The 25,266-nt window shown below is 36.3% G+C and overlaps 3 protein-coding genes across 4 annotated transcripts in view; 2 read left to right on the forward strand and 1 right to left on the reverse strand.

Moving 5' to 3' along the window:
* Positions 1 to 1,981, forward strand: part of DNAH12 (dynein axonemal heavy chain 12) — a 175,544-nt gene extending 173,563 nt beyond the window's left edge. The window contains exons 73-74 of the mRNA XM_081072623.1: positions 452 to 519; positions 1,708 to 1,981. Of these exons, the coding sequence (XP_080928749.1) occupies positions 452 to 519; positions 1,708 to 1,898 (259 nt within the window). The 3' untranslated portion in view covers positions 1,899 to 1,981. The remainder of the gene's footprint in view (positions 1 to 451; positions 520 to 1,707) is intronic.
* A 1,169-nt stretch (positions 1,982 to 3,150) lies between these two features.
* ASB14 (ankyrin repeat and SOCS box containing 14) lies at positions 3,151 to 25,000 on the forward strand. The gene is made up of 12 exons (XM_081072629.1): positions 3,151 to 3,195; positions 3,804 to 3,945; positions 4,776 to 4,847; positions 6,381 to 6,436; positions 6,897 to 7,028; positions 7,122 to 7,280; positions 10,165 to 10,410; positions 13,063 to 13,234; positions 13,677 to 14,220; positions 16,046 to 16,199; positions 16,931 to 17,125; positions 23,204 to 25,000. Exons 2-11 carry the CDS (start codon positions 3,824 to 3,826, stop codon positions 17,107 to 17,109), a joined length of 1,836 nt encoding a protein of 611 aa, XP_080928755.1. The 5' UTR covers positions 3,151 to 3,195; positions 3,804 to 3,823; the 3' UTR covers positions 17,110 to 17,125; positions 23,204 to 25,000.
* APPL1 (adaptor protein, phosphotyrosine interacting with PH domain and leucine zipper 1) overlaps positions 17,283 to 25,266 on the reverse strand; it is a 34,031-nt gene continuing 26,047 nt past the window's right edge. Inside the window, exons 19-22 of one of the 2 annotated variants that reach the window (XM_081072625.1) lie at positions 24,511 to 24,657; positions 23,887 to 23,937; positions 23,510 to 23,599; positions 17,283 to 22,428 (exon numbers count right to left, since the gene is read on the reverse strand). In XM_081072625.1, coding sequence (XP_080928751.1) covers positions 22,282 to 22,428; positions 23,510 to 23,599; positions 23,887 to 23,937; positions 24,511 to 24,657 — 435 coding nt within the window. In that variant the 3' untranslated portion in view covers positions 17,283 to 22,281. The remainder of the gene's footprint in view (positions 22,429 to 23,509; positions 23,600 to 23,886; positions 23,938 to 24,510; positions 24,658 to 25,266) is intronic. The other variant, XM_081072626.1, reaches the window with a different exon arrangement.

Consider the following 25,266-nt stretch of genomic DNA (forward strand, 5'->3'; position numbering starts at 1 on the left):
CACGGAAAAGAAACCACATTTTCTAGATAGGCAGATCTCTGTTTGAATCTTGACACTGGCACTGAAGAGCCATGGTATTGTGAGAAAAGTACCCCGCCTCTCTGAGCCTCCACTCTTCACCCGTGACATAGGAATAGAAACGGGGACAAGATCATTGTGAGAGTCAAATGTAATAGCATAGTGTCTGCCATATGGACAGCATTTAAAAAATGGTGGAATTGATATTTATCCACTGTTTGTACATAGCCTTTCCATAAATTGGTTTCTCTCGATTCTGCATTGCCTCTATCTTGGATTGTTTTTGTTGTTTGTTCTCGTGGGATTTTTTTTTGTTTTACATTTTTTTTCATGCATATCTCTGGTATTCTCTTGTATGAAAAGCCAATATCTAAGTTGCAATTTCTAAATAGCAAATTTCGTCTAATAAACATATGTCAATTTCTCTTCACAGTGGATTACTTGCCGAACAATATCCCAAACTTCTCTTTGACCTGATGCCCATCATATGGATAAAACCAAGTAAATATGCCTCTAACAAAATTTCTTGGAGTTTTAGGGAGGATAGATATTTTTAACTGCTCGCCAAATAAGTCTCTGCTCAAACTATTAGAATTTTGTTCAATTACAATAGTGACTTAATATTTACATTGTTTACATTGGAAATATTTTGTTCCCATTTTTTGTGTTGCATTTATAGTATCTTAGGAATGTCGTTTTGCCTCTTTTTGCTCTTATCCCATGAGATGTAACGTTTTCTTTGCCTGTGCCCCACACTTCTACTTTTCAGAGTCTTACCATCAATATTTTGATTCTCAAGTGCCTTTGCACACCTTGCAGAGACACAAATAGGCTTGACACAGTCTCCAGCTAGCGATTAGAGCTTTCTGGCTATAAGTAACTCCTAGGCCTAGGAGCCAGTCAGGTGCCCCAAAACATAGATCACATGGGATGCAGGCCAATTTTGTCCTCTTGGAAAAGCTACTTGTCCCTTCCTTCCTTCTGCTATCATCATTTTCCCACAGAAATGAGGTTCATTATTTTGTTTTTTCTTTCTTCTCTAGTTTTTTTCTCTCAAATAACTGTAAATGAAATTATTTACAAATCACCCATAATCACTACTCAATCCATTAAATATTTTCATTGTTAATGCAGTTCAATTATAACTGAGAAATGTGGCCTTAGTTTAGAAAGACTGCTAATAGTTCATATCTGGTTTTTCAAGGATTGTATATAGGTTCATTTTGTGAATAGGTGAGAGTTGATGTGTTTTTTTTAGTAATAACGTACTGGAAACAAATAGCAATTTCAACTTCTAATGTGTGGGTTTCTTGTAATTATAGCTCTAAGCGGCTGTGTCTCTCTTTTTTCATCTCCCCCATTACCTATACTGTATTTTATTCCTTCTTTTTTACCTTCTCCTGTTTTATTCCTTCTCCCCCAAGCCCTCCTTACCTGCTATGTGATCAGAACTTTAAAATCAATTCCTGTCTTGTAGACCTAGAATCATGAACCATATGAAATCACTTCCTCATTTCACAACCATAATTATTATATACCAACTGTAAAAAAAACAACTTTAAAATGTTTAGATATCACAATCATGATCTTAGATTTAATACTTGTCATTTTATTACAAGATAAATAGTTGTTCTTTTAGTACCAGTGGCTGTTTTCCCTTTATCAAATAAATTTCTTTTTTTTTTCAAGATAAAAAGTCTCAGGTTGTGAAGTTGAATGCCTATGTCTGTCCCCTCTACAAGACAAGTGAACGTAAAGGAACTCTTTCCACTACAGGACATTCTACTAACTTTGTCATTGCAATGTTGTTAAAAACAGACAAACCCATTCAGCACTGGATCAAGCGGGGGGTTGCTTTGCTTTGTCAGTTGGATGACTAAATTGGACAAATTTAAGAAAACATCTAAAAGAAGTAAAAAAAAAATTGTCTTCACTTACTTCAAAATATATGTATTATAAAACTAAGTATCTTGGTGTTATTCTTTTAAATGATCGTTGTAAAAGGTCTTTGCATTGTTCTCCTCCCTGATATACCACTCTTGATTGTAATAGAACCTTCTAGATGGACTCTTGAGATCATAATCAAACACTTATGGAAGAAAATATAAAAGAAATGTTTCTTTGAAGCATATAAAAGATCTTTTATTTAGTTCTTTTTTTTAGTTGGGTATTTATGCGAAAAACAGATTTGGAGAGACTAACTGGATAAAATTTAACTAATATCAGAAAACCTCTCTTTTTAAAAGCGTTTAGTCATTTCTTCAGCTTCCGTAATAGTTTGCTTTCCATTCACCTGCCTGAAGTAATTATACACAAACATTTCAAATACATGCATAAATAAATTGTAAGTAAGGCAAATATTACTACAATTGTGGAACTACACCCCTTATGTCAGACTTTTAAAACATTAGTTCCATTTCTCACAGTACTCCTGTGACTAGGAAATGAAACTCAAAGCAGTGAAGTTGACATACAAACGCAGTAAGATGGCTGGACAACAGTCCTACACACCTGAGGTGGTATTGTGCTTCTTGGCATTAGCTTCATATTTAATTAGAAATGCCAAGTGGTCTCATTAAGTAGTTAATATGCTTCTTATTTGGAATGCATTCATAATATTACATTAACAATTTTTAAACATTTCAACAAAACAAAATTATGGTCAAAATTGTATTATCTTGTATGGACTTAATTCCTTCCTTAGAATTCCCAGAACACTTTAGACTGCAGCTCTGTAACCCAAGGAAAATGTACGTGCAGCTACCCAATGAATCTGGACCGCTGGAACAGTCACTTTTATTAACTCAGTCAGAGTTTCTTAAGTAGAAACTTGATTCTGTTTTGCAGTGGCTATGTGCATGACTCTTAAGAGAATGAATTCACTTCACATGGTCAACCCCCTGCAAAAGCATGTGAGTCTAGGAATAAAATATTGAATCCTTTAAATTTGATGAATATAGCAGTGAAGAAAAGAGATCATATTTCCAAACAGAGCTAAACCACGTGTGAAAAAACAAGAACAATGTGCCAGACTGTCTTATGATCAAGTATTTATAGTAAAGCTATTAATGGAATGGACTTTCAGGGGAGTGGAGATCCTAAATATAAATGAAAATTCTCATGTGCTAATATTTAACAGTGAAAACTTCAGTGCTGTCCTAAAGGTGATAACAAAAGGTAAGAAGTCTTTGGTATGTGATCAAACCTATTCTATGCAAAAACAGAAATGTTCTTTTAAAACCATTGAGATATTGCTTAATAAAATACATTGGTTTTACTACCACTATTTCTATTATATATTGTATTATGAAAGTACATTTATTCCTTTAACATGTTTATTTTTAGTTATTTACTAACTAAACAAAATATGCTTTTGTTAGCATAATACTCACTGTGTGTAGGAAAGATATCCTTTTGGGTGAGTTCTACAATCGGTGAGAAAAACTCACAAGCCAAGTCGGAAATAGATCAATATGAGCATTTTCATATTTATAATGGCACTGACCTAAGTTTTATATGAAAGGTCATTTTTTCTAAATAAGTTTTAAGTAAACAGCTGCTTGTGGAAACTTCTAATTTATGTTGAACCTGTGGCAGTTCAGAAAATGGTTTTTAAATTTATGGAAAACAATTTTTAAATGAATATTTTGTTTTCTAAATTTTGCATTTTCTTCATTTATCAACCCTATCAGTTTTGTGGTTTCTGGATTTTATTTATAATTTTAAGCAGTTGATAATCTGTTTTCACAACTGTAAAATATTTTTAATTCATTCTGACTTTAAAGTACATCTGTCCACATTTCACATGGATAATTACACCAGTGACGAAGACATAGACTATGACTTTGATACCCAGCTCATCATTCAACAGAGTTTGCAGGGTATTCACAAGCCAGGAACATCACAGCAGGCACCTGAGGATGAGAGGTAACGGTTTCTCATTGGCAATGTATAACTATTCAACAGTTGAGACTTGTCATTAGGCTGACTCTAATGTTGTGGCAAAAAGAGGAGACAAGGTCAGAATTTAGAGTACCTATGAGACTTGATGCCTGACCAGACAGGAAAAAATTTGAAATAATTCAGAATTTAATTAGGCAGTAAAGAAAATAGTTGAAGGAGTTCAGCAGCAAATCTGGGTGGGGAGATTCAGACTGGAAATCAGGAAGAAGAAATACATGAGAATATGAAGGACTGGAGAACGCTAATGCATCTTGTCTTTGGGGAGCTAAGGAAATGCATAAATCCAACCAAGACACATAGAAAGTGGGTGGTGGGGTGGGGTCCAGCCTTTAATCTATTCTAATCAAAGGGAAGAATTACGTACACATAAACCTGGAAGAGACTAGGTCCTTCTGAAGTGTATTCAGAGTTCTGTTATGACAACACTAGAAAAGGATCCCATGGACTCTTCAGTGGTGTAAGAAAGTTGCCCTGGAAATGGGTTGTCCACAGCCAACCCACCTAGTCAAATGAGCTCTGGCTGATCAGCAACCTCAGGCCCCTGAGTAGTTACTGTTGTGTTTCAGGGTGATAAACCCTGTTTGCTTGAAACAGTGTCCTCTATTTGCCTACTGAAAATAAAACTGGATAAATGTGTTTTAATCCCAAGAGATTTTATAATTAAATATAGAGCTGTTGGAGTACATCAAACTATAAGAATCTATAGAATGATCACTATGTGCCATACTTTTTTAAGCGTTTCGTAAATATTAACTCATTTAAATCCTAATTCTCATTACCTCTCTATGTGGTAGGTGCGATTATCCCTATTTAGAGATGAGGAGACTGAGGCACAGAGAAGTGACTTACCCAACGTCACAGAGCTAGTAAGTAAAGAGCCAGGCATCCTGGCCTCAGAGTCTGTGCTCTTTACCACACTATTCCTACACTTTTGTATTAAATTTAGGAGTAATCTATAAAATAACTTTTAACTAGTAAAAGTTTTATGAAGAAATTGGGTTCATTAAATTATCTGTTGTATTAACATTGTAATTAAAAAATTTAAAGTTCATAGAGTAATTGACTTGGACTTCATGATTTTAGTTTGAAAGGTATAGAGACTTTGATTCAGAGTAATAAAATGTTTCAGAGAAATTGTAATTAGCTATAGTTATAAATTTCATTTATTAGACTTGCAAGAATTGTATGGTGTTTAAGAAGGCTTGCTGATTTGGTCAGGCACTTGAAGGAATTAGGAAACTAGAATATACTTGAGACAGGTGGAGTAAAAGATGTCCCTGTCCTAATCCCCAGAAGTGGTGAATATGTAGCCTTCCATGGCAATAGAGAAGTAAGGCTGCAGATGGGGTTAAGGTTGCTCATCAGTTGACTTTAAAAAAAGGAAGATGATCCTGGATGATTCAGGTGGGCTCAATGTAATCACAGGGTCCTTCAAAGTGGAAGAGGAAGCAGAAGAGAGAGAACCTGAGAGATGGCAGGGTAGAAGGATGTGGCCCATCAATGCTGGCTTTGAAGGCGGAGGAAGGTGTCCACGAGCCAAGAAATGTGGGAATCTTCTAGAAACCGGAAAAGGCAAAGAAGCAGAATCTCCCCTAGAGCCTCCAGAAGGAAGCTAAACCTACTGACACCTTGATTTTAGCCTAGTGAGGCCCATTTCATACTTCTGAACTGCAGAACTATAAAAATTTGTGTGATTATGAGTTACTAAATGTGTGGTCATTTCTTACAGCAGCCACAAAAAATGAATACAATTCTAAATCTCTAAGCAAATTGTAAGTAGGACAGATTGTCCAAGGGAATGTATTCTCTTCAAGCTGGGTTCATTGAATAATCAAAGCAAATGGGAAGATGACAATCCTTATATTCTAGATTTAAAAATAATGTGATATTCTTAAGTGAGCTTTAAAACTTTATTTTAAAGTATGTTAATAAAAATATTACTTTAAAAACTACTAATAGTGTTTTCTGAGCACAAATTCTGACCACGAATATTTTTTAAAACTCACACCATGATTATTTGCTATGTTTTTAAATAATAATTTTGGCTTGAATCATTGAATTTATAGAGTGGCCATTAAATTTTACCATGTGCTGTGACATTTAAGTCCCAGCAGGATTGATTCAATTCAACAAACATTGAGCGCTGGCTGTGACCAAGGCTCTGACACAGCCCTTGCCCTCACAAGGGCAGACAGACCTGGGAGAGAAGTTTCCCCAGAATGTGTTACGGGTCACACGACATTCTGAAAGTATTTCTGTGAAGACTCAGTCATTGCCTCATAGAAGAGTTCATTCCTAGTTAACTACTGTTGCCTTTACCCTTTTCTTTTGTTTTATGTCCAGTATCCTAGTCTTTTCCTAAGTTTTGGAATTACATATCCATTTTTTCCCCTATGCAGCTTCCATTCCTTTTTGAGCACTGACTGGAAGAAGATAGTTGAAGCAATAGAGACAGTTAAGTACTCTTCCTATTCTATCCCCTTCAACTTGTGATAAGATGTAATGATGACAACTGGCAGCATTTCCCTCTAAGTTCAGGAAGCCTAGAAGAAGGTTTTCCTAAATGCTCAACACTATGAGGGCCACAGCTGATTGTTGAGAGTCTGATGTGGCCTTTCCTGGGAGAAAATACTTCAGCATAACTTGGCAAAGAGCTTCTGGGCTTTTTGGTGGACAGAGCTGTTTTTCTGTATGTGACAAGATGATGCGTATTCACAGGCCCTGGTGGTATGGAATGCTAGACGAAATGCCTTACTGCTTGTTTGTCCTGTGCTATTGAAATTTGTCTTTTATAAAAGGCGGTGCTAGAATTCTGTCGTCTCATGCACTAACCTTGACGGTAGAATTCAGAAGCAGCACGAGCCCCCTAGTATGTGTGCCAAATGTGAATCTGTTCTCATTTGACTTGCTAATAGGTGAGGAAGATGCATTGTCACACTTGACAGAGTACCAATCTGCTTTTGAAGAAGCAGATGGGACAGGCTGGCTTCCTCTGCATAAAGCTGCAGTGCAATTAAATAAGAACATTTTGGAAATAACCCTGAAAGGTAAACTCCCTTTATAACTCTTCTTGATGCTTCTGAGAAATTTCAGATTTATTTCTGTGTGTTAACCTGTGTGGTCTAATCGATTTATTTCAGCTTCAAAACCCAGTGTGTGGGAGCAAACCACCCACAATGGTGAAACGCCACTTTTTTTGGCTGTCAGCAATTGCCTCTTAGAAAATGCCAGTTTTCTTCTTCTCAATGGCTGCAATCCAAATGCCAAGAATTTTGAAGGCAATTCTCCTCTTCTTACAGGTAAATTAATACCTTGTCTCTGGAGAAGAGTCTATGGCTCTGAGTCTCCTCCATGCACCCAGGTTTCAGAGGCAGCTTTTTGTGTATAGTTGCAGCACTGTCACTTTATCCCAACTGACCAAACACAGGTACCTGACCCTCAAGAAACTTTCTGTAGGCTGGCCTGTGAAATGATCTGATGCAACATCTCTGCCCACTTAGGAACTGATCATTTTTCATGGTGCCTTAATTGATCCAGTTAATTCTGGTGTAAGAACTATAAGAGGGAGTAGAGTAGGAAAACGCAGCCAGTGGTAGGGTAAAGATGGTAGACTGAACACAGATGACTAATTTTGCTCCCTCCTGAATCTTCACTAACATTATAGTTCGTGATTATTTTAAGGAGGTAAGATACAAAAAATGGGAAGAACAGGAGAGGAGACAACAATGATATTTTTTAAAACCTGGAGAGCAAATGGATGAGTAGTGACAAAAAATCTTCAGTTGGTAGTGGAGAAAGCCAAAACCCAGCACAATTATATCAAAGGCCTGAAAATTATTGGCAATGGTCACCTCAGGGAGCATAGCAGAAGGACAGGCAGCTAAAATAGGAAGAGGATTGGTTGGAAATTATTAAGAAACAAGTAGTCTGGTCTCTAGATCACTTCTGCTAGTCCACCCTGCTGGGATAGACTCATCCTACACCCCAGCAAAATTCTCTAGGTTTATTCTCGGGATAGTTTAAACAGAGGGCTTCCCATTAGGGGAGGGTGGGAGTACTGATTGAAAACACTGAAGGAATTAAGGACCTGGCCCTTCTCCTCCACCAGGATTCTAAACGCTGACAGCCAGAACTTTACCCTCCAAGAGGAGGCTTCTCTGGAGAACTTGATCAGCCCCAAAAGAAAGAACGAAAGATAGTGAAATTGGGGGTTCCCCAACAAATGGCCCAAGCACACCAACCTAGTTAAGACCACAGCCTACAAGCCCCACCCAATGTTTAGAATTTCCAATCAACTTTTTTAGTCCCCAACTCTTAATCATGGGCAGATAGCCAAGGACTATCTAAGGAAAGTCTTCAACAGATTACAAGCAATGTGGAAAAAAACAGATTATTTAGGGAAAATGAAACATAAGGGAAAATTATAACTAATTTCCTCAGAGAAATTAATGAAAATTAATGAAATAACAGACTACCAAAAAAAATTATCAAAGAACAAAGTAAAAAATGCTCCTGAAAATTAACAATATGATAGCAGAAATACAAAACTCAAATCAAATGCTGGGAGATAGACTTTAGGAAAGCTTCCAGAAGATAAGAAATGGAAAATAGAAAAGAAAAAGAAATAAAACTAGGGGGACAATTGAAGAGGAATAACATGTGAATAATAGGAATGCTAGAAAGAGAACACACAAGATGGAGGCAGTATATCATCATTGAAATAAAATGATTTCCTAAAACAAAGGACGTGTTTCCAAAATGAAAGGGCACACACAATTTCCAGCTCAATGAATTAATAAAGACCCACCACCCTTGGCACTCTGTATTTCCAGTCTTAGAGCAATTGGAGCACTTTCTATGGCACTTTATAAATGATTACGAGCAGAATCCTACTGATTTGTCGCTTCCCGGGCAACAAGGGCAGTGAGGAGGCGAGAAGGGGCGGTTTGGGTTAAGTTTTTAAGAAAGAAACAAACAGAGACTTAATGTTGTTAAATCTCTCAGAAGGCCAGGGGTCTCTCAGTCTCAGGGACTGGAGCCCCGAATAAAGCCTACTGGAGGCTTTTATTGATAAGTATACAAGGGAGTAGCAGTGTTTTTGGCACGGTTTGTGAGACTCACTTATCACGTTATAGAAACATCCCAAGCCAATTATTTTAACCTTCAAACAGCCGAAGCACAAGGTCCCATGATGTCTTACCTAAGGTCTGTACCTTCTCAGGGTCAAGTCTCTCATATTGTAACAGCTCTGTTGAGATAAGTGGAGAGAACTGATCTTTGTTGTCCTCATGACTTCTCTCACAAACAGGTGCAAGGGAAAAGCCAGAGCCGGCAACAGACTTTCCCAGGCAGGGGGAAGGGGAGGCAAAGCCCCTTCCCTTATTCTTCTAAGGTAGCTCATTAGGGGTTCCCACTCGGTTCCGCCTGGCTTAGGTTGTATCTCCCGTGAGATATCTTACCCGTCTTTGGCTGCAAACCATCTTTGGGGGATCAGACAGAAAGACATAATGTGTAAACACAAGGATGGAACAGAGTCCCAGAAAGGCACAATCTTACAGACTCTTCTTTCCTTAAGGAAAGGCATGGAGGGATAGTTGGCTAGGCTGTTGTGCGACTACAGTTCAGCATCTGGCACCTAGCAGAGTCCTCACACACAGTCAGTTGCAGTTGATGCCAATAATTAGCGAATAGATAGGGAGATGAATAAATTCAGGTGTTTTAGAATCTTAAAGGGTTAAAGATTATCATCCCAAGGTGAATTAACAGCATAAATGCAGAAAAAGCCAGTTAGAGAATTTTGATTAACAAAATGTGAGATTAAAAATAATTTCCTAATTTTTGCTGTTTTTGTTTTTCTTCTTTTAAAGCAGCTATAAGTATTTCTTAAGTTCCATTTCTCTTGAGAACATGCAGATGATAAATAAAAATGTTATGTTTCTGTTTTCAGCCACATAAGCTGCCAATAGACAATCAATAACTGGTCATAGCTTACAGAAAAACAAATAGCCTATTGATATAAAACACTAGAATATTATTTGATATGGGCCTTGCTTTATAACCTATTTCCAAACCCAAAATGCTGGCCCATGGACTAGATAGAAAGCGCTCCTTAAGAAGCCTGAGGGTTATTCTGGCCTGAATTTCCTGTTGAACATAATGCCTTCCTCACTTCTAATTTCCCAGCTGTTCTGCAGGACTCCTATGACATGGCCACCTTGCTGATCAGTCATGGGGCAGATGTCAACCTGCGGTGTGCCAACAAGAGGACAGCTCTCCATGAAGCAGCCAAACTGGGCAGACAGAACATGGTGAAGCTAATGCTGGCCTCTGGGGCTTACCCTGATCCACAGAGCTCCTACGGATTCACTCCTCTTGCTCTCGCTGCCCAAAGTGGTCACACTGAAATCATGAAAATATTACTACGGAAAGGCAAGGTTTTCTATACAGCCAACACACTACCAAGGGGGTCATGTGACCCAAGCATTCTCCTCTTCAAGGAGAGCTTCAAAATAATAGAAGCTACCATTTTACTTATGCCTAGTATAAATATTTGAAAGAAGTGTATGTTAAAATTGGCTAGTGAAAAGCCCAAAATAGTCAGCAGTTGAATATTTATTTGATGTGAAGTAATTTCTCTAAAATGACTAGGATGCATGCAGGTTACCCTTACTTAATGTCCCTGACAATGCTGAGAGGATGGTTATCTTATGTTTAACTTTATTCAGTTTGTTGTCCTTTTCTAGATTCATAGAATGAAAGACCCCACGACCTCCCCTACTTGTTGTCTCTGCTTAAGCTAAGTCATACGGCAGTCCAATCTATTATCAGATGACTTTCATTGTTAGGAAATTCTTCCTGATTTCTTCTTTGGGTCACAGTTCTCCCCCCTAGTAACAACCAAAACTCTGAGAGAAGGGGAAGGCAACTTGTATTTATTGAGCGCTTTCTAAGCACCAAGTTTTAAGCTACCTATGTTGCCACATGTAATCTTCTAAAAACCCTGTGAGTTAGGCATTATCCTCATTTTACACTGGAGGGAAGTGAGGGTCAGGGATGGAACCAGTTCTACAACTTCCCTTCAAACACGCCCTCCCCTGTCACTAATGCTACAGATGTGGCCATTTGAGATCCTGGTTTAACTGGCAGAGACCTTGGCTCAGAGAACTTTGGCATCTATAATCTTTGAGGAGACCCCATTGATGACACTGTTAGATGAAGCAGTTTAGTATCTAAAACTTTTTTTCAAAAAAGTAAATCTTTACCAACGCTTAGTAAAGCCCCTGTATTAGAATTACCACCTTTATTTTCCTCCCTGTTTGTGTCCGAAAGCCTTATTTCTTCCTTTAAAAATACATGGTCCTGGTCTCCAATATTCTAGACTACAGGAACTCCTACATTTAAGAAAAATCTTCTGCTTTTTAGACTTACCTATTATATAGGGGAGGTTAGTTTCCAATCAGTCGCCATAAGACATCTTAAGATGTTTTAAATGAGCAGTAAATATCAGAGATGTCTAAAGTCATTAGCTGGAATAACAAGAGCAAACACTGGATCCTTCAATCTACACAAAAAGAGTAACCTTTGATTAAAATATAGAAAAAGAGGAGAGTCAAAAGATTTAAACTTTTTAACCCTTCAAACCCTTAGGTCCAGCATCAGTGGACCTAAGTGAGGTGAGTGAGCATTTCCCATATGTGACCCCCGATAAAGTAATGTGCATAAAGTGACATAGCTGGTAAATGGCAGAACCAAGATGTGAACTGACATCTGTGTCATTCCAAATCATATGACTTTATCACCCGCACTGCTCGAGTGGCAACACGGCATCAGAGTAGTAGGCCTGGGTCTAACCCACCTGCATGAGTCCTGACTGCCTTGCTTACGAGCTCTTCATCTCTGAGGCAGTCACTTAACCTCAAAGAGCCTCAGTTTATCTATCTTTAAAATTAAGATATTAGCATCTACTTCTTAGGGTTTGGTGAAATTTGGAAATTATTATGCACATAAAGGAAGCAGTACATAGTGAGCACTCATTACATGGAGGCTTATTAGACATTTCTTAATGCAGTCTAGCAATGGGGTCCTTGGGCAGCCACTAAATGCTGTTGACTCTGGGGTCTGTGTTAAATGGAAGTCACTACACCTTTTTTATATGATATGAACCGTGAATGTACCCAGAATGCTCTCCTTTCCTTTTGTCCATTCCAATGCTACTCTGTTTTCAAAGCCCATTCTACTGAGAGGTCTTCCACAACTGACCCCAAACTCTTTTTCTCCTTCTTTCAACCCCCAGCTCCCCTCACAACCCCAGCCCTGAATTCTAGAGGACATGTTGCCTATACCTATACAGGCATACCTCATTTTACTGAGCTTCACTGTATTGTGTTTCACAGATGTGTTTTTTACAAATTGAAGGGAAGACCTCCACCAGCAAAAAGATAACAACTCGCTTTATTTCAATACTCGCTTTATTGTGGTGCTCTGGAACTGAACCCGCAATATCTCTGAGATACGCCTGCCTGTGCTCTTATTCCACACACCACTCACATGACACTTTGCATACAGGGCGCTTCAGTTTATCCTTTTAACTATCAGCAGTCCCCAACTTCAACTAAACAACAATTGCATTGTCTCTTACTATGAGCAGCCCTCTAAGATCAAATTAAAACAAAAAAACAATACCCTTTTCCATAGATGGTGAGTGATACATTTCAACAAGATGTTAGTGCCATTCTATGTACAAGCGTGTTATGGATTAAGTGACCTTTCGTAAACTGGTCTGGAAATAAAACAACCTTTTATAAAATTATTTCTCCTGGAATTTTCAAGTTCCAAACAAGTAACTTCTACAATTACTCTGAAAGCCATCCTACTTATAACTTAAAGAGATTGCACTATTCTTTCCTTCCCCAATTAGAATATAAACTGCTTGAGCAGAAGGTACATATTTTATTTCTGTGATTCGTAGTACTTTGCTGAAATGGCTGCTGAATAATTGCTTTTTTGTGGTGGTGTTGATATATTTTTAAGAATGCTTACACAATACAGTGGAAAACATAACAAGTCTCTTTCTCCTCTTAGGAGCTAATGCTCTTGGTCAGGCCTCTGATTCTTCTTCCATCTTACTTGAAGCTGCTAGTGGAGGAAATCCAGACTCCATTGCTCTCTTGCTAGAGTATGGAGCTGATGCCAACATTCCTAAGAATTCAGGCCACCTGCCCATTCATGTGGCAGCTGACAAAGGCCACTTGCTGTAAGTCCAGTTACATTATTGCAAATAGCTTTTTTTTATTTTTGGAGCAGCTTCTGGGAACTTTATATTCTTCATCTCTGGTCCTACAACTCCAATACCCCTTTAAAAGAAAACTCTTGACCAGCTAGAAGGTGGTAAAGTCAGGCATATTCTTTAGCCACTGAAGAGACATAAACCTATTTTATTATCAGGTCCTCAGGTAATACAAGGAGCCTCTAGTCTCACTGACTGGACTAATTCTGAGTTTATAATCTGGACAGTAGTCTCATTTAGTTTTGTTTGCTTTCTGAGCTTTTGGATTCAGGAATTAGGCTTTGTTTGGTTGTGGGGTCTAAAAACTACCTAATAGTAATACCATCCAGTGCTAGTATAAGACATAAACATGTTAATGTGGCATCTTCACAAAAACTATTTTAAAATGCACTTTGAAATTCTTCCTCAGAGCTCTAAAGATTTTGGTTCCAGTTACGGATTTTGTGGCCATTAAGCAGAGTGGCATTAGTCCAGTTCACTGTGCAGCAGCAGGAGCACACCCTGAATGCCTGGAACTGCTCATCCAGGCTGGATTTGACGTCAATTTCATGCTAGATCAGAGAATTCGCAAACACTATGATGATCATAGGAAGTCAGCTTTGTATTTTGCTGTATCAAATGGTGACCTCCCTTCAGTTAAGCTGCTTTTGAGTGCTGGAGCTCTGCCTAATCAAGACCCAGTTAACTGCCTCCAGATAGCCCTAAGGATGGGCAATTATGAGCTGATCAGTCTGTTGCTACGGCACGGGGCCAACGTAAATTACTTCTGCAGAGTCAACCCTTTACACTTCCCATCAGCACTGCAATACACACTGAAAGATGAAGTCATGCTCAGGATGCTATTGAATTATGGATATGACACAGAGCGATGTTTTGATTGTCCTCATGGAGACAAAGTTCATCTTTTCTATACTTTTGAAGGCTGGACATCTACAGTTATCAAAGATACTATGGTAAGTCCACAGTATCGGCTGTACCACCTTACGCAGTCATTCTTGGTGGCCCTGAACTACAGCAATAGATAACTCCATCCATTCTCTCCAGCTCATTGTTGGGTTTTAATATATGAGTAAAATAAACACAATAAGAGAAAGATGTAAAACGGACAGAAACAGTTCAGAGAGAGGAACAGTAATTTAACTCAACCTAGGGAGTTTCACAAATGAAGCAACATCTGAGCAATGTTTTGAAGAATGAATGCAGTCATGTGTTATGCTTTTTCTTTAAGTGTTACCTAGCTAAAATGCTTCTGGGGTCCTGATACCTGTACTCCTAGGTTTTTAGCTCTAACATTTAACTAAGTAGTTTCTTTAGTCACCTTTTTAATGAAAAAAAAAATTACAATAGTTGAGCACTCCCTCGAGACATTTTTCTCTTGGCTTTCATCACACCAGTCTCCTATTTCCCCTTACCTAATTTCCTGCTTTTCCTTTCCCCGACTTGAACTCTACCCCTTGCCCCCCACCCTTTTTCATATAGTTGCCACCCTTCAGGTCTCATTTGAAGTGTTAATTCTTCAGATGTCCTTACATAAGGTAGTTCCCTTCCCTAATCACTCTCTTGTAATATTGTCCATTTCTTTTATAGAAATTAAGACTGTGAAATTATCTTTTTAAAATGTTACTGATTATGTGCCTCCCCCCTCCAAATACATGAATGTAAGCTTTTGTTCATCACTTTCCTCAACTTACAGATTTGTGCTTAGCAGAGCAGATGCACTCTACCGTTTCCCCAAAAATAAGACCTAGCTGGACAATCAGCTCTAATGCATCTTTTGGAGCAAAAATTAATATAAGACCCGGTCTTATATTATACTACATTATATAAGACCCAGTCTTATTTTACTATTAATTTTTGCTCCAAAAGACGCAGTAGAGCTGATTGTCCAGCTAGGTCTTATTTTCAGGGAAACACAGGAGAATTAATGTTAACATCTGGAAATAGAAATGAAATGGAGAAAGTACTTTGAATCACTCCTGAAAAGTGAAAGGCAAAATATTTTAATACTGTATGATTATTTTTAGGTTATGATTAATGTAGGATATGATACTTAGGCATATATCTTGTATTATTTCCAAACTTTTCATCTAGTATTACTTGACTTCTTACATGGACATCTTATCTAAGAGCAATGTAAATTACTTAAAGACAGAAACTGTCATATCCCTCAAGTATCAGGGTGGGAGTAGGTTACAAATGATAGAAAACCCTGAGAGTGGCTTTAATAAGATGGCTCATTCCTCTCTCTTATAAAGGCCAGAAGTAAATTAGCAAACGTTCGCTTCCTCCTAACTAGACAGCCCCATGATTGCACCCCCATTCCAGGCAGCAGCACACATCATGATCTTTTTTTTTTATTTATTGGGGTGACAATTGTTAGTGAAATTACATAGATTTTCAGGTGTACAATTCTGTGTATCTTGATCTTTTTAAAGGTCATTCTGGGAGTTGCTCATACTCCATTGCATGGTTAGAACTCAGGTGGCCACATCTAGGTGAGGTAATCTTTATTCCAGACAGCCATGTCGCCAACCAAAGGGGATAATAGATATTGTGTAAAACTCTTTTATACCTTCATTACATCTTACATAGTTCTGAAGACACAGTAGTAAATATTTTTCCCAATGTCAGAGCTAAGAAATAAGATTTTCTTGCTCCCTTCCTTAGCTTATAAGTGAGAAACGTGAGAACTTGGATTCTGACTGAGTTTAGTGCTCTTTTGATTACTATGCTAAATCAGTTTTTCATTTGCTTTCCTCTTCTGATTTTCTTCCTCAGTTCTGTGAAGTAATAACTTTGTCGTGGCTGCAACATCTCTCTGGTAAGGTTGTTCGAGTAATGCTTGATTATGTTGATCAAGTTCAAATCTGTTCCAAGTTGAAAGCTGTGCTCCAAAAACAGGCACTGTGGTCAGAAATCCATAATATCTTAAGTGAGTATCTTTCTTGTAGAAGATTCTTACCAAAAATACTAATTATTTGTAGAACACTCCTCTCTGACCTAAAGAAACCAAGAAAAATACTATTCCTATCTAAAAAATGTTAGTTTATAACTACACTTAATTTGTATTTATTAACAATTTTCCAGTAAATAAAATCTGCTAGTTAACTACTTCTTATATAGGTAGGTAATACTTTTCTCCTAATCCTGTGGAACACTATAGACACAGGAATTAAAAGCTATAAAATAGCAATAAAAAGAGATGAGAAAAAGCTAAGATCTAGGTCTGTAGATAACAAATGATCCTTCAAACTAAATTCTTTCACAGTAGCATGAGTCAAATTAAAAATAATTTCTTTCATTTAATTTCCTCCTAGGTAGTGACCTTTAGTTTTCAGCCTGACCCGGAGGGGCAGGACAGGCTGGGGTTCGGGGTGGGGGATTAATCTATGCAGTTTAAGAACTTCAGGTCTCACAGGTCAGACCCACAAATTTTGCCAGTCTTTGGACTCTAACTTGACATGGCTCTGAAACCATATCCACAAGAAGGGTTGCAATGTGAAGTAAAAAGCTGTTACCCGATTAACGTTTTCCATTTAGTAACAGCAAATAAAAATCTTAGTGACTTAAGTATAAAACATATTTGCTAACTAAACCCTAAAATCACTAAAAGAAATCAATTATTTTTCCTTTTGGATGATGTACCCATTTCTTTCATTTCAGCAAACCCTCGCTCCCTAAAACATTTGTGCCGTCTAAAGATCCGGAAGTGTATGGGACGTCTTCATTTGCGATGCCCCATCTTTATGTCATTTCTTCCATTACCCAATCGTCTAAAAGCCTATATCCTTTACAAAGAATATGACCTTTATGGACAAGGAACTTTTACAGGAACTTGGTAATCAAATAGATGCAGAGGTACAGTTCTGTAGCTGTATTTCTTAAAATTTGACTTGTTATATGATTCATGTTTCTCACTTTACCTAGCAACCACAAAAACAAACAAAACACCTCAATGCAGTCTACATTCTTTAAAAAGTTGGTCTTTTTTTTTTAATTAAAATTTATTGGGGTGAACATAGCTTTTCAATAGATGGCTAGTATTCTTAAAGGCAATTTAAAAAGACCAAGCAGTAAAAAATTCAATTAACTGAAATAATTAGTTCTAACTGTATACTGATCTTACATTAAGTGTATGAATCTACATTTCTACATGCTCAAAATAATAGATGCCACCTCTGATAATTCTTAACAGTAATCCTTTTTATAGAGAAGTACATATAGAAAATCTTAGTGGTTGTATTGAAAAATACTGACTCCAGTACATGACCTGGAAGTTAGCTGTTCTTGTGCAGAATCCCAAGGCCAGCCTGTCTGTTTACTTGCAAAGTCCAATATTGAAATGAGGTAATTAAGTTAATTGAAATAGAACCTTCAATTGCAATTTCATTAATGGGAAACATGCATCCCTTTTTTCCATAAAACCCTAGTTAAGGGTTACAATTTATTGGTTAATGTGATCACTGGAATAGAAATTATAAGTGTTTTTAAATGAGTGATGGCTTATAATTTCAATATAGGCTCACTGATAGAAGCAGTTATAGGATCTTAGTTTAAATTTTTATTTCTATGTATTCTATGCTGCACATAAGTACAGGTTTCTACGTGTGGAAAGTGAGGAAAGACATTGAGAAGACATTCACTCAGCCACATGTGTAGTATTTAGATGGCACAACAGGGAGGACAGGGAGGTTGGATGATGTAATGTAGTCCATTTTCACCACAGACCCAGTCAGCTGCAGCCCGATGTTTACATTAGTCTCAGTGTACTTTTTAAAGCCTAATATAGTCCATCTTAGGTAAACTGACATTATATGATTTCTTTCTGATATAGGGATTCGTGGCTTCATAAACGATTTCAGTAAGCACAACCTTAAAATTATTTTTAATACCGTTTCCACATAAAAAAATTGCAAAACTAGCTGGCATGAAAGTTTTTATTTTTTAAAATCAAATTGTACTGGGTTTATAAATGACTGGTGAATTATATATATGTCAATATACAAATATATTTAGGAGATACATGCACTTATATCATAAATTACATAATTCTAAAGTTAATTTCATCCACTCCCTGGACCTTCTAAAAGTGTATATACATTTTATAAAATTCAAAAGAAGTTAGAACAGATACTCCCAGTAGAAGAAAAGAATTAGTAAGTGCTAGAGGAAACTGTAAAGAGCAGATGGGATGAATATGCATTAGAATTAAAAATACAGGACCGAGACACGTAAGCTGTTGTGCACAATAACCTGTCTCTTTAAACTATAAGAATTCCTTTGAATAGAACCAAACATAGCAAGTAAACATTGTCACATTGTAACATGTCTAGGGTAATTGCTGAGAAGTCTATTTTTCTAAAAAAGTCACCAGTAATGAATTGGTATTACTTTTCAATAAGTGACAATGTTTTTTCATTTCAGTTGTTCTGGAATTGCAGTGGGGCTAGATGTGTAATTATAATGTCATAACTGGTTAAGAAAAAGTCCAACTGTTTATAAGCATCATTTGAAATTACTCAGAGAAATAAAATTCAGAATATATGTCAAATATTTCATACAAAAAATGACTGTACAAAAATCATGGACTTTATTATACATTAAAAATCTCCTAACAGCATATTTCCTGAAGCCGTCAGGGAATATCTATTTTGACAAAATGAAAAAATAAGTTCTCCATCCCACATGTATACCACCATTACATAAAGCTGAGTTCTTCTAATCCAATTCTAAAGGTTTAAATGTAGCATAATTTTTAACTGAATACTGCATGATTAACAGTATGAGTGAAAAAAGAATTACCCAATTCACTTACATCACAAAATCACCAAATATACAAAGCAGTTTTGCACATTAGTTATAACTTAATCCCCAGTTCTCATATTAACTGAACTAAATTACATGAGTATAGCCTAAAGAGATTGGTTAAAAAGTATAATATAGTTCCAGTTTCAAATTTTTATGTATTATTTATTAATGTAGAACAAAATAATCTCATGAAAGAAGAGTAAGTGAAACTTGCCAAAAATGAAATGAAAAGCTTGCTTGCTACAGTGTATTTGAGTATTTAAAGTACAGTTTGAATGCTAGGAGGTTGTTAAAACCAATGTTAACATTTTCATTTTATTCAGATAGCAGAAGGTTTTGTAATACATGGGCTCACAGGGTCTGTCAGCATTTATAAGATTTAAATCTTAAATATTTTGAGTTCCTATATATAAGTCAAAATTAACTCCAATGCCTTTATCACACAAGATTATGTTACATAGGATGTTATGCACACCTTACTATCCTTTTCTGAAGCATAAAAGTAAAATAAATCTATCACCCCATAGATTGTAGAGCCTAAGAAGTCTTTTGAAATAACAAAGTAATCATTGTAGACATGGCAAAAACTAGACTGGCTTTGAGGATTCTATTCAAGGTAACTTTTAGTACATTAGCAAGTTTTCAAAATTTTAAAAGGGAGAAGGAATAGCTTGTTTCCTATCTATTGACTTCATGACTATAGTTACAAACGTACTGTTCATATAGGTAGCAGAGTGCATATCAGAATTAGATAGACTTAATTTCTTTCCTTTTAAAGAAATTGGTTCTGTTAATTTATAAAAACCATTCAGCGTAACTTTGAATCTGAGATAGATCTCAAAATCTAATTCAATTAACACCAAAGCATCCCAGAACTAGAGGGGATTTCAAAGGTTAACAGACAAAGATCAGCTTTAACATTGTGCAGAAACCCATAAGCAGCTTTCTTTAAACAAAAAGGAGTCTAGTAAAGTTAATGTTTAAATATCTGCAGTAATGGAATAGTTTGTATAGTACTATAGTAATGGAAGAGAAGGTGAATCATCTAAAATTGTTAAACCCACACATGACTTCTATTTGGTGTTGGAATGTGCTTTGGTCTGACCTATGAACATGGGTGTGTTATTGTGGAAATTCCTATCAAAACATGACTTAAAAGGAACTGTAAGTCTATCTAGCATCCCTATGTCTACCATTACCCTTATCTCTACCTACACTTTGACCCAAAGTGCTAACAAACAGTAGCACTTTGCCACCATGTAAAGCACCAGCCTAGAAAAACTGTGTCCTAATGCTGACCACCTCCCTTGTAGGGTGACAAGTTTCATCTGAGCTAAGTAAGGTGACAACTTAATACGTAGTATAAACAAAAGACTAATTCTCAAAAAGGTCTCAAAAGTATGACTTGCCATGACTAATCAAATGCTGACCAAAGAAAAAATTTCAATTTCTATAAAAGGAATAATACACAAACTATTGTGAAAGTATTCCCTTTCGTAAGTACAAAATAAACTTTTTTCAAAAAGTATTCTGTAAATATCTACTTTTTCACTAAATGTTTCAGTAACATAAGGCTTCAAAATAATGATGATCAAGTAATCATTATTCCCATTTGGCACATGGATAAAAAGAACACCAACCCATTCCTACAGAAAACAGTGTGAAAAGGCCACACTATATTGTGAGAACTAAAACAGACGCTATTTCTAATTCAGAACCAGGAAGAGAAACTGTATATTAAAAAAGAACAAAAGACTTTTCCCTTGTAAAATTAGTCTTAGTGGCAAATCTCTTGAAAATTTTAAACATATGACTATGTAAAATAGTTTATTCAATATATTTAACTTGTCTACATATACTTTTACATGTGAAATACAAGAACATAATTTCTATCAGCAATGTTAAAATCTGAGTAAAGAAAAATAATCAAATTTTGACATCGAAGTAGGCAGTAGAGAAATGTCATTTTAACCTTGACGCCAGGCTAAAATCCTTCCTTGGTCAACTCTCCTATACCAAGCATTCAATTTCTTTTCAATCTTTCATGGAATTAGACCTATCACTCATTTCAAGAGTACAAGTATTTACAATAATTAGTGCAAATTATTCTATTGTCATATATTAGTTAGTTGCCTTTGTGGATATAAAGTGGTGATTAGTATTTTATCAAAACATGGGATTATGAAAATACTGTGGGTATCAGTCTGAAATTTAAAAGATTACATTTTCTAAACTAATCTCTTGGAATTTTTACTTTAAGCAGAAAACATAATTGTTAGAGACGTTCTTTTAAATGTCACTTGATTTTCAATAAAAATTATTTCACTCAATGCACAAAATACAATGTATTATCCTGTAATAATATCTTTACATGTTAAGTCCTAATCTAAAATGTGCTTAAACAAACAAACAAAAATCCCTTTTAATAAATTCCAAAATCTTATTTTAACCACTACTGCTCTGCAGCAATAATTGAAGTCCCAACCTGAGAAATAAGAATGTGATAATAAAATGCCAACATCTGTATCAATATTGAATTGTCGACACTTAAGCTTCTTTTCCATTGGCATTAGGCGGAAGTACATCAGAGAAATGGGAGCAATCCAAGAAAGTGCCCTGAAATCAACAGTACCACCTGCCCCAATTTAAAACCTTAAGTCTAAAATCTCTGTTCTAATTATTTTATAAAAGTTCTATTGCACATTTAATATTGTTCAAATGTTTGCAAACTGGTAGAATTCTCTATACAAAGAGTTTTGAACCTATTTAGTCAAAAGCTTCCTCATTGCCAACAAAATGTTCCTAAAGAAAGAGGGAGCATAAGCATGAATATCTGAAGCTGAAGAATAAATGATTACTTACACTCATAGCCAATTACAATGTAAGATAATAAATTCACAATTTGAAGGAAAAAAGGTATGAGTAAGTGTAATTCCCCAGCAATCTACTTCAGGGCGATGAAGAGGTTTCTCTTAGACATGTGGAATTTGATGTTACTGCGTTGTATATTATTTTTAAGTAAAAAAGTCAATGCAAACCTAAGTCATCAAGGTCAATCTTATTTTTTAAAATGAAGTTAAACAAGCAGATATAAACTTTAGTCTCCTTCTTGACATTTCAACATAGTTTTTACTTTGTGCCATTTCACCAGGGAAATTGTCAATAATTTCCAAGGGGGGAATTATCAACCAAAAGCAAGGATAAGTTTATGCTTCTGACTCTCTCTTCTTTCCTTCTTCTCCCAAATCACTCTCTTCTGACTGGCTACTGCTAAGGACAACAAACTGCCCCTCACTACTGGTTTGGGTTGGTCTACTGGAGGCAGCTATCAACCGACTTTGTTCTTCTAAGTCCTAGTGGAAAAGATAGAAAAGAAACTAAGTCAATTGTTTGCAATCAAATAAATGGAAAACTATGCAGTTAAAACATATACTTGAGAATCACTTCAATCCTCCTGTTGTAAATATATATGGATAATTCTGACAAATTCCTGCAAAGAAAGGCTACACACAACCACTGCAACACCAAAGTCAATCCTAGTACCATTCTAGAAATCCTATAAAAGCCAGCATTTCCCTCTTCTCCATTTTTATGGTCAATAACCAAATTTAGGCCACAATTCTCTCATATAGTAAAAGGCTCATAATGGATCACTATACATCCTCTCCTTTCCCACTCTGCAGCCCTCTTCTCCATCTTTGTCCAATTTATCTTGCTAAATCAGTTGTCATCTTCCTTCAGCTTAACCTATACAGGTAGCCTTGACTCCAGTGTCATCTTTGTCACTTCCCTCTCTTTTGTCCATATATTCACTACATTGCCAATTCTTGCTGATCTGTTCTGATTAAGTATCCCATGGTTATCTCCTCTTTTCCACTGTTACTGCCAATGACACAACCCATACCTGGCTCTTACAATCTCATGTATCACCTATGTAATGCATTCACCTGATTGTGTTCCGAAATTTGTCAAGCTTAAAATTATCATGTTGGATGGACAATGATCTGACACTCCTGGTAACATTGTGTGTGTGTGTGTGTGTGTGTGTGTGTGTGTGTGTGGTGTGTGTATTGCTAGAGGCCAGAAATGACAGTTAAATCTCTCTCTCTCTCATCTATCTATAAACAGATATATGTGAGAGCCTCTCAAAAGAGAGGCTGCCTGCTTCGACAGAGATAACCTTCACTGGAATATGGAAACATGAAAGTTCTGGTGTGTTTGCTAAACGGCAAGTTACTCTAAATGTCAGTAAAACTACAATGTGAACATCCTATCAGAAGACAGATGTCATCCTTTTCTGCTAGGCTATGCTATAGCTGAGCAAGCCGAAACAGACTTCACTTGGAAATTCACATCTGAAAATCACAGTGCTGAATTAAGGAAACTCTTCACAAAGATCACATCTGAGAAGATCCAGACATTAGGACTGCATACCTTTTCAATTTGTTTTTGTTTACTGAGTTCTTTCTGTTGTTTCTCTTTTACTCTCTCTATTTCTTTTTGTTTTTCTGATGCCCTACGATCCTGAAGAACAGATGAATACAACAAATCAATTAAATATGAAATAACTTAAATTTTAGGCTTTTCAATTAATGTTACCTTTGTAACCTTTTCAAATTATTGTTTTGCATTGGTATGACAAAGCACACCAAAAATTTATATTCTATGTTAGCCATTTATACAAATTCTAAATGCTATATCAGTAATAGTATCCAATGTTAACCTTGCTTAGCATAATCATTTTGTTAATATGAAAAATCTTACATTACTTCGCTAACATTCTTGGCTAATTAAGTATCTTAGATTCTTACCAGTTCTGCATGCAAAGCTATCTGTTTTGCCAGTCCAACAGAATCACAAATCTAAAAGGGGAAAAAGGTAGGAAAAACTCAGGCAGTTCTCACATCAAAGTAATAATTTCAATTATCCAAATGGCTGATGTAACTAGCTTTATAACTCATTATAATACACTGCTTCAAGAAAAAGCTGATTTAAGAATGTTCCAGCCCCAAACCAAGCCTTTGTATATTTTTTTCAGAATCTGTGAGTTTCATCTGCTGGCTGTCACCTCTTTCACATAACCCACTTTTTGTTATCTCAACTTTATCACTGAGATGGTGCGGTTTGCAAAGAATGAAGCAAGCAGCTGCCAGCTGAAGACATCTGAAAAATGGCTGATTATGGGAATATATTGCATTCCCAGGATAAATTAACAAGGCTAGAAGATTCACCAGCTATTAATGGCTAAGAAGATATAGGTCTAAAGAACTCAGAAGGTCCAACCCATCGCTCAGCTGTCTTTAGAGCCAACAGGCTTTGGTCAAGCAACTCAGATGGACTAGGCAAAGTTCGTAAGTTTTTTCCAGAAACCTTAGTAAGAACTCTAACTATAATATGTATTTCACAACAGAAACACATTTTGAAAAGCCAGGTACCTTTTCTCCCTCATTGTTTGACTCAAATATATAGCAGACAGATGACAGATTACTTTCACTTCTCCCTCCGGATGTTCGAAGAACAAATCCAAAAAGCCTCTTATTTTCCTGGTGTGTAGCATACAAAACTACACTGGGTAATGGAAACTGCCAAAGAAAACATCAGAAGCAAACATCAGAAGAAACAGCACTCTTATAAATGACACACTCGTACGAAGTTACAAAAATATCATAAATAGAACATTAGAGCCAATTTTTTTTTCTTAACAGAATGGTAATCCAAGAACAAAAAATGTCATATATGGTTTGGATTGCAAGACAAAGAGGTTGTTGAATACTGAATTTGTTTCATTAGTCACTAATACATTTTACAAAGTCAAATTCAATAACAAGAGTGGTCTATATTACTAAATGATTAAATAGAAGCACATACTTGTAACTATTTCAAAATAGCTCGTTATAAAATAAATTCAATCATGTTCAGCTTTTAATTCCTGCTGTTGGTTTCTTTAGTGTATAACATATGCTCCCGAGCTAAGGGATAAACGCTGCATATCACACCATATTTCACTGATTCTTGAAGTTACATGGAATGTTCAATTTCAACTTTTTTGGAGAGATGGCCATAAACTTAATTTTAACAACCTAAAGACCAATTATAATTGATACTACCATATCTTAATATAGAGAATCAGAATTATTAATAAAGATGTAAGATGTGCATGCGCACAAAGAAGCTTAAAGCTTTAAACATGT

This window comes from Rhinolophus hipposideros (genome assembly GCF_964194185.1).
Source record: "Rhinolophus hipposideros genome assembly, chromosome: 14".
Taxonomy (NCBI): domain Eukaryota; kingdom Metazoa; phylum Chordata; class Mammalia; order Chiroptera; family Rhinolophidae; genus Rhinolophus; species Rhinolophus hipposideros.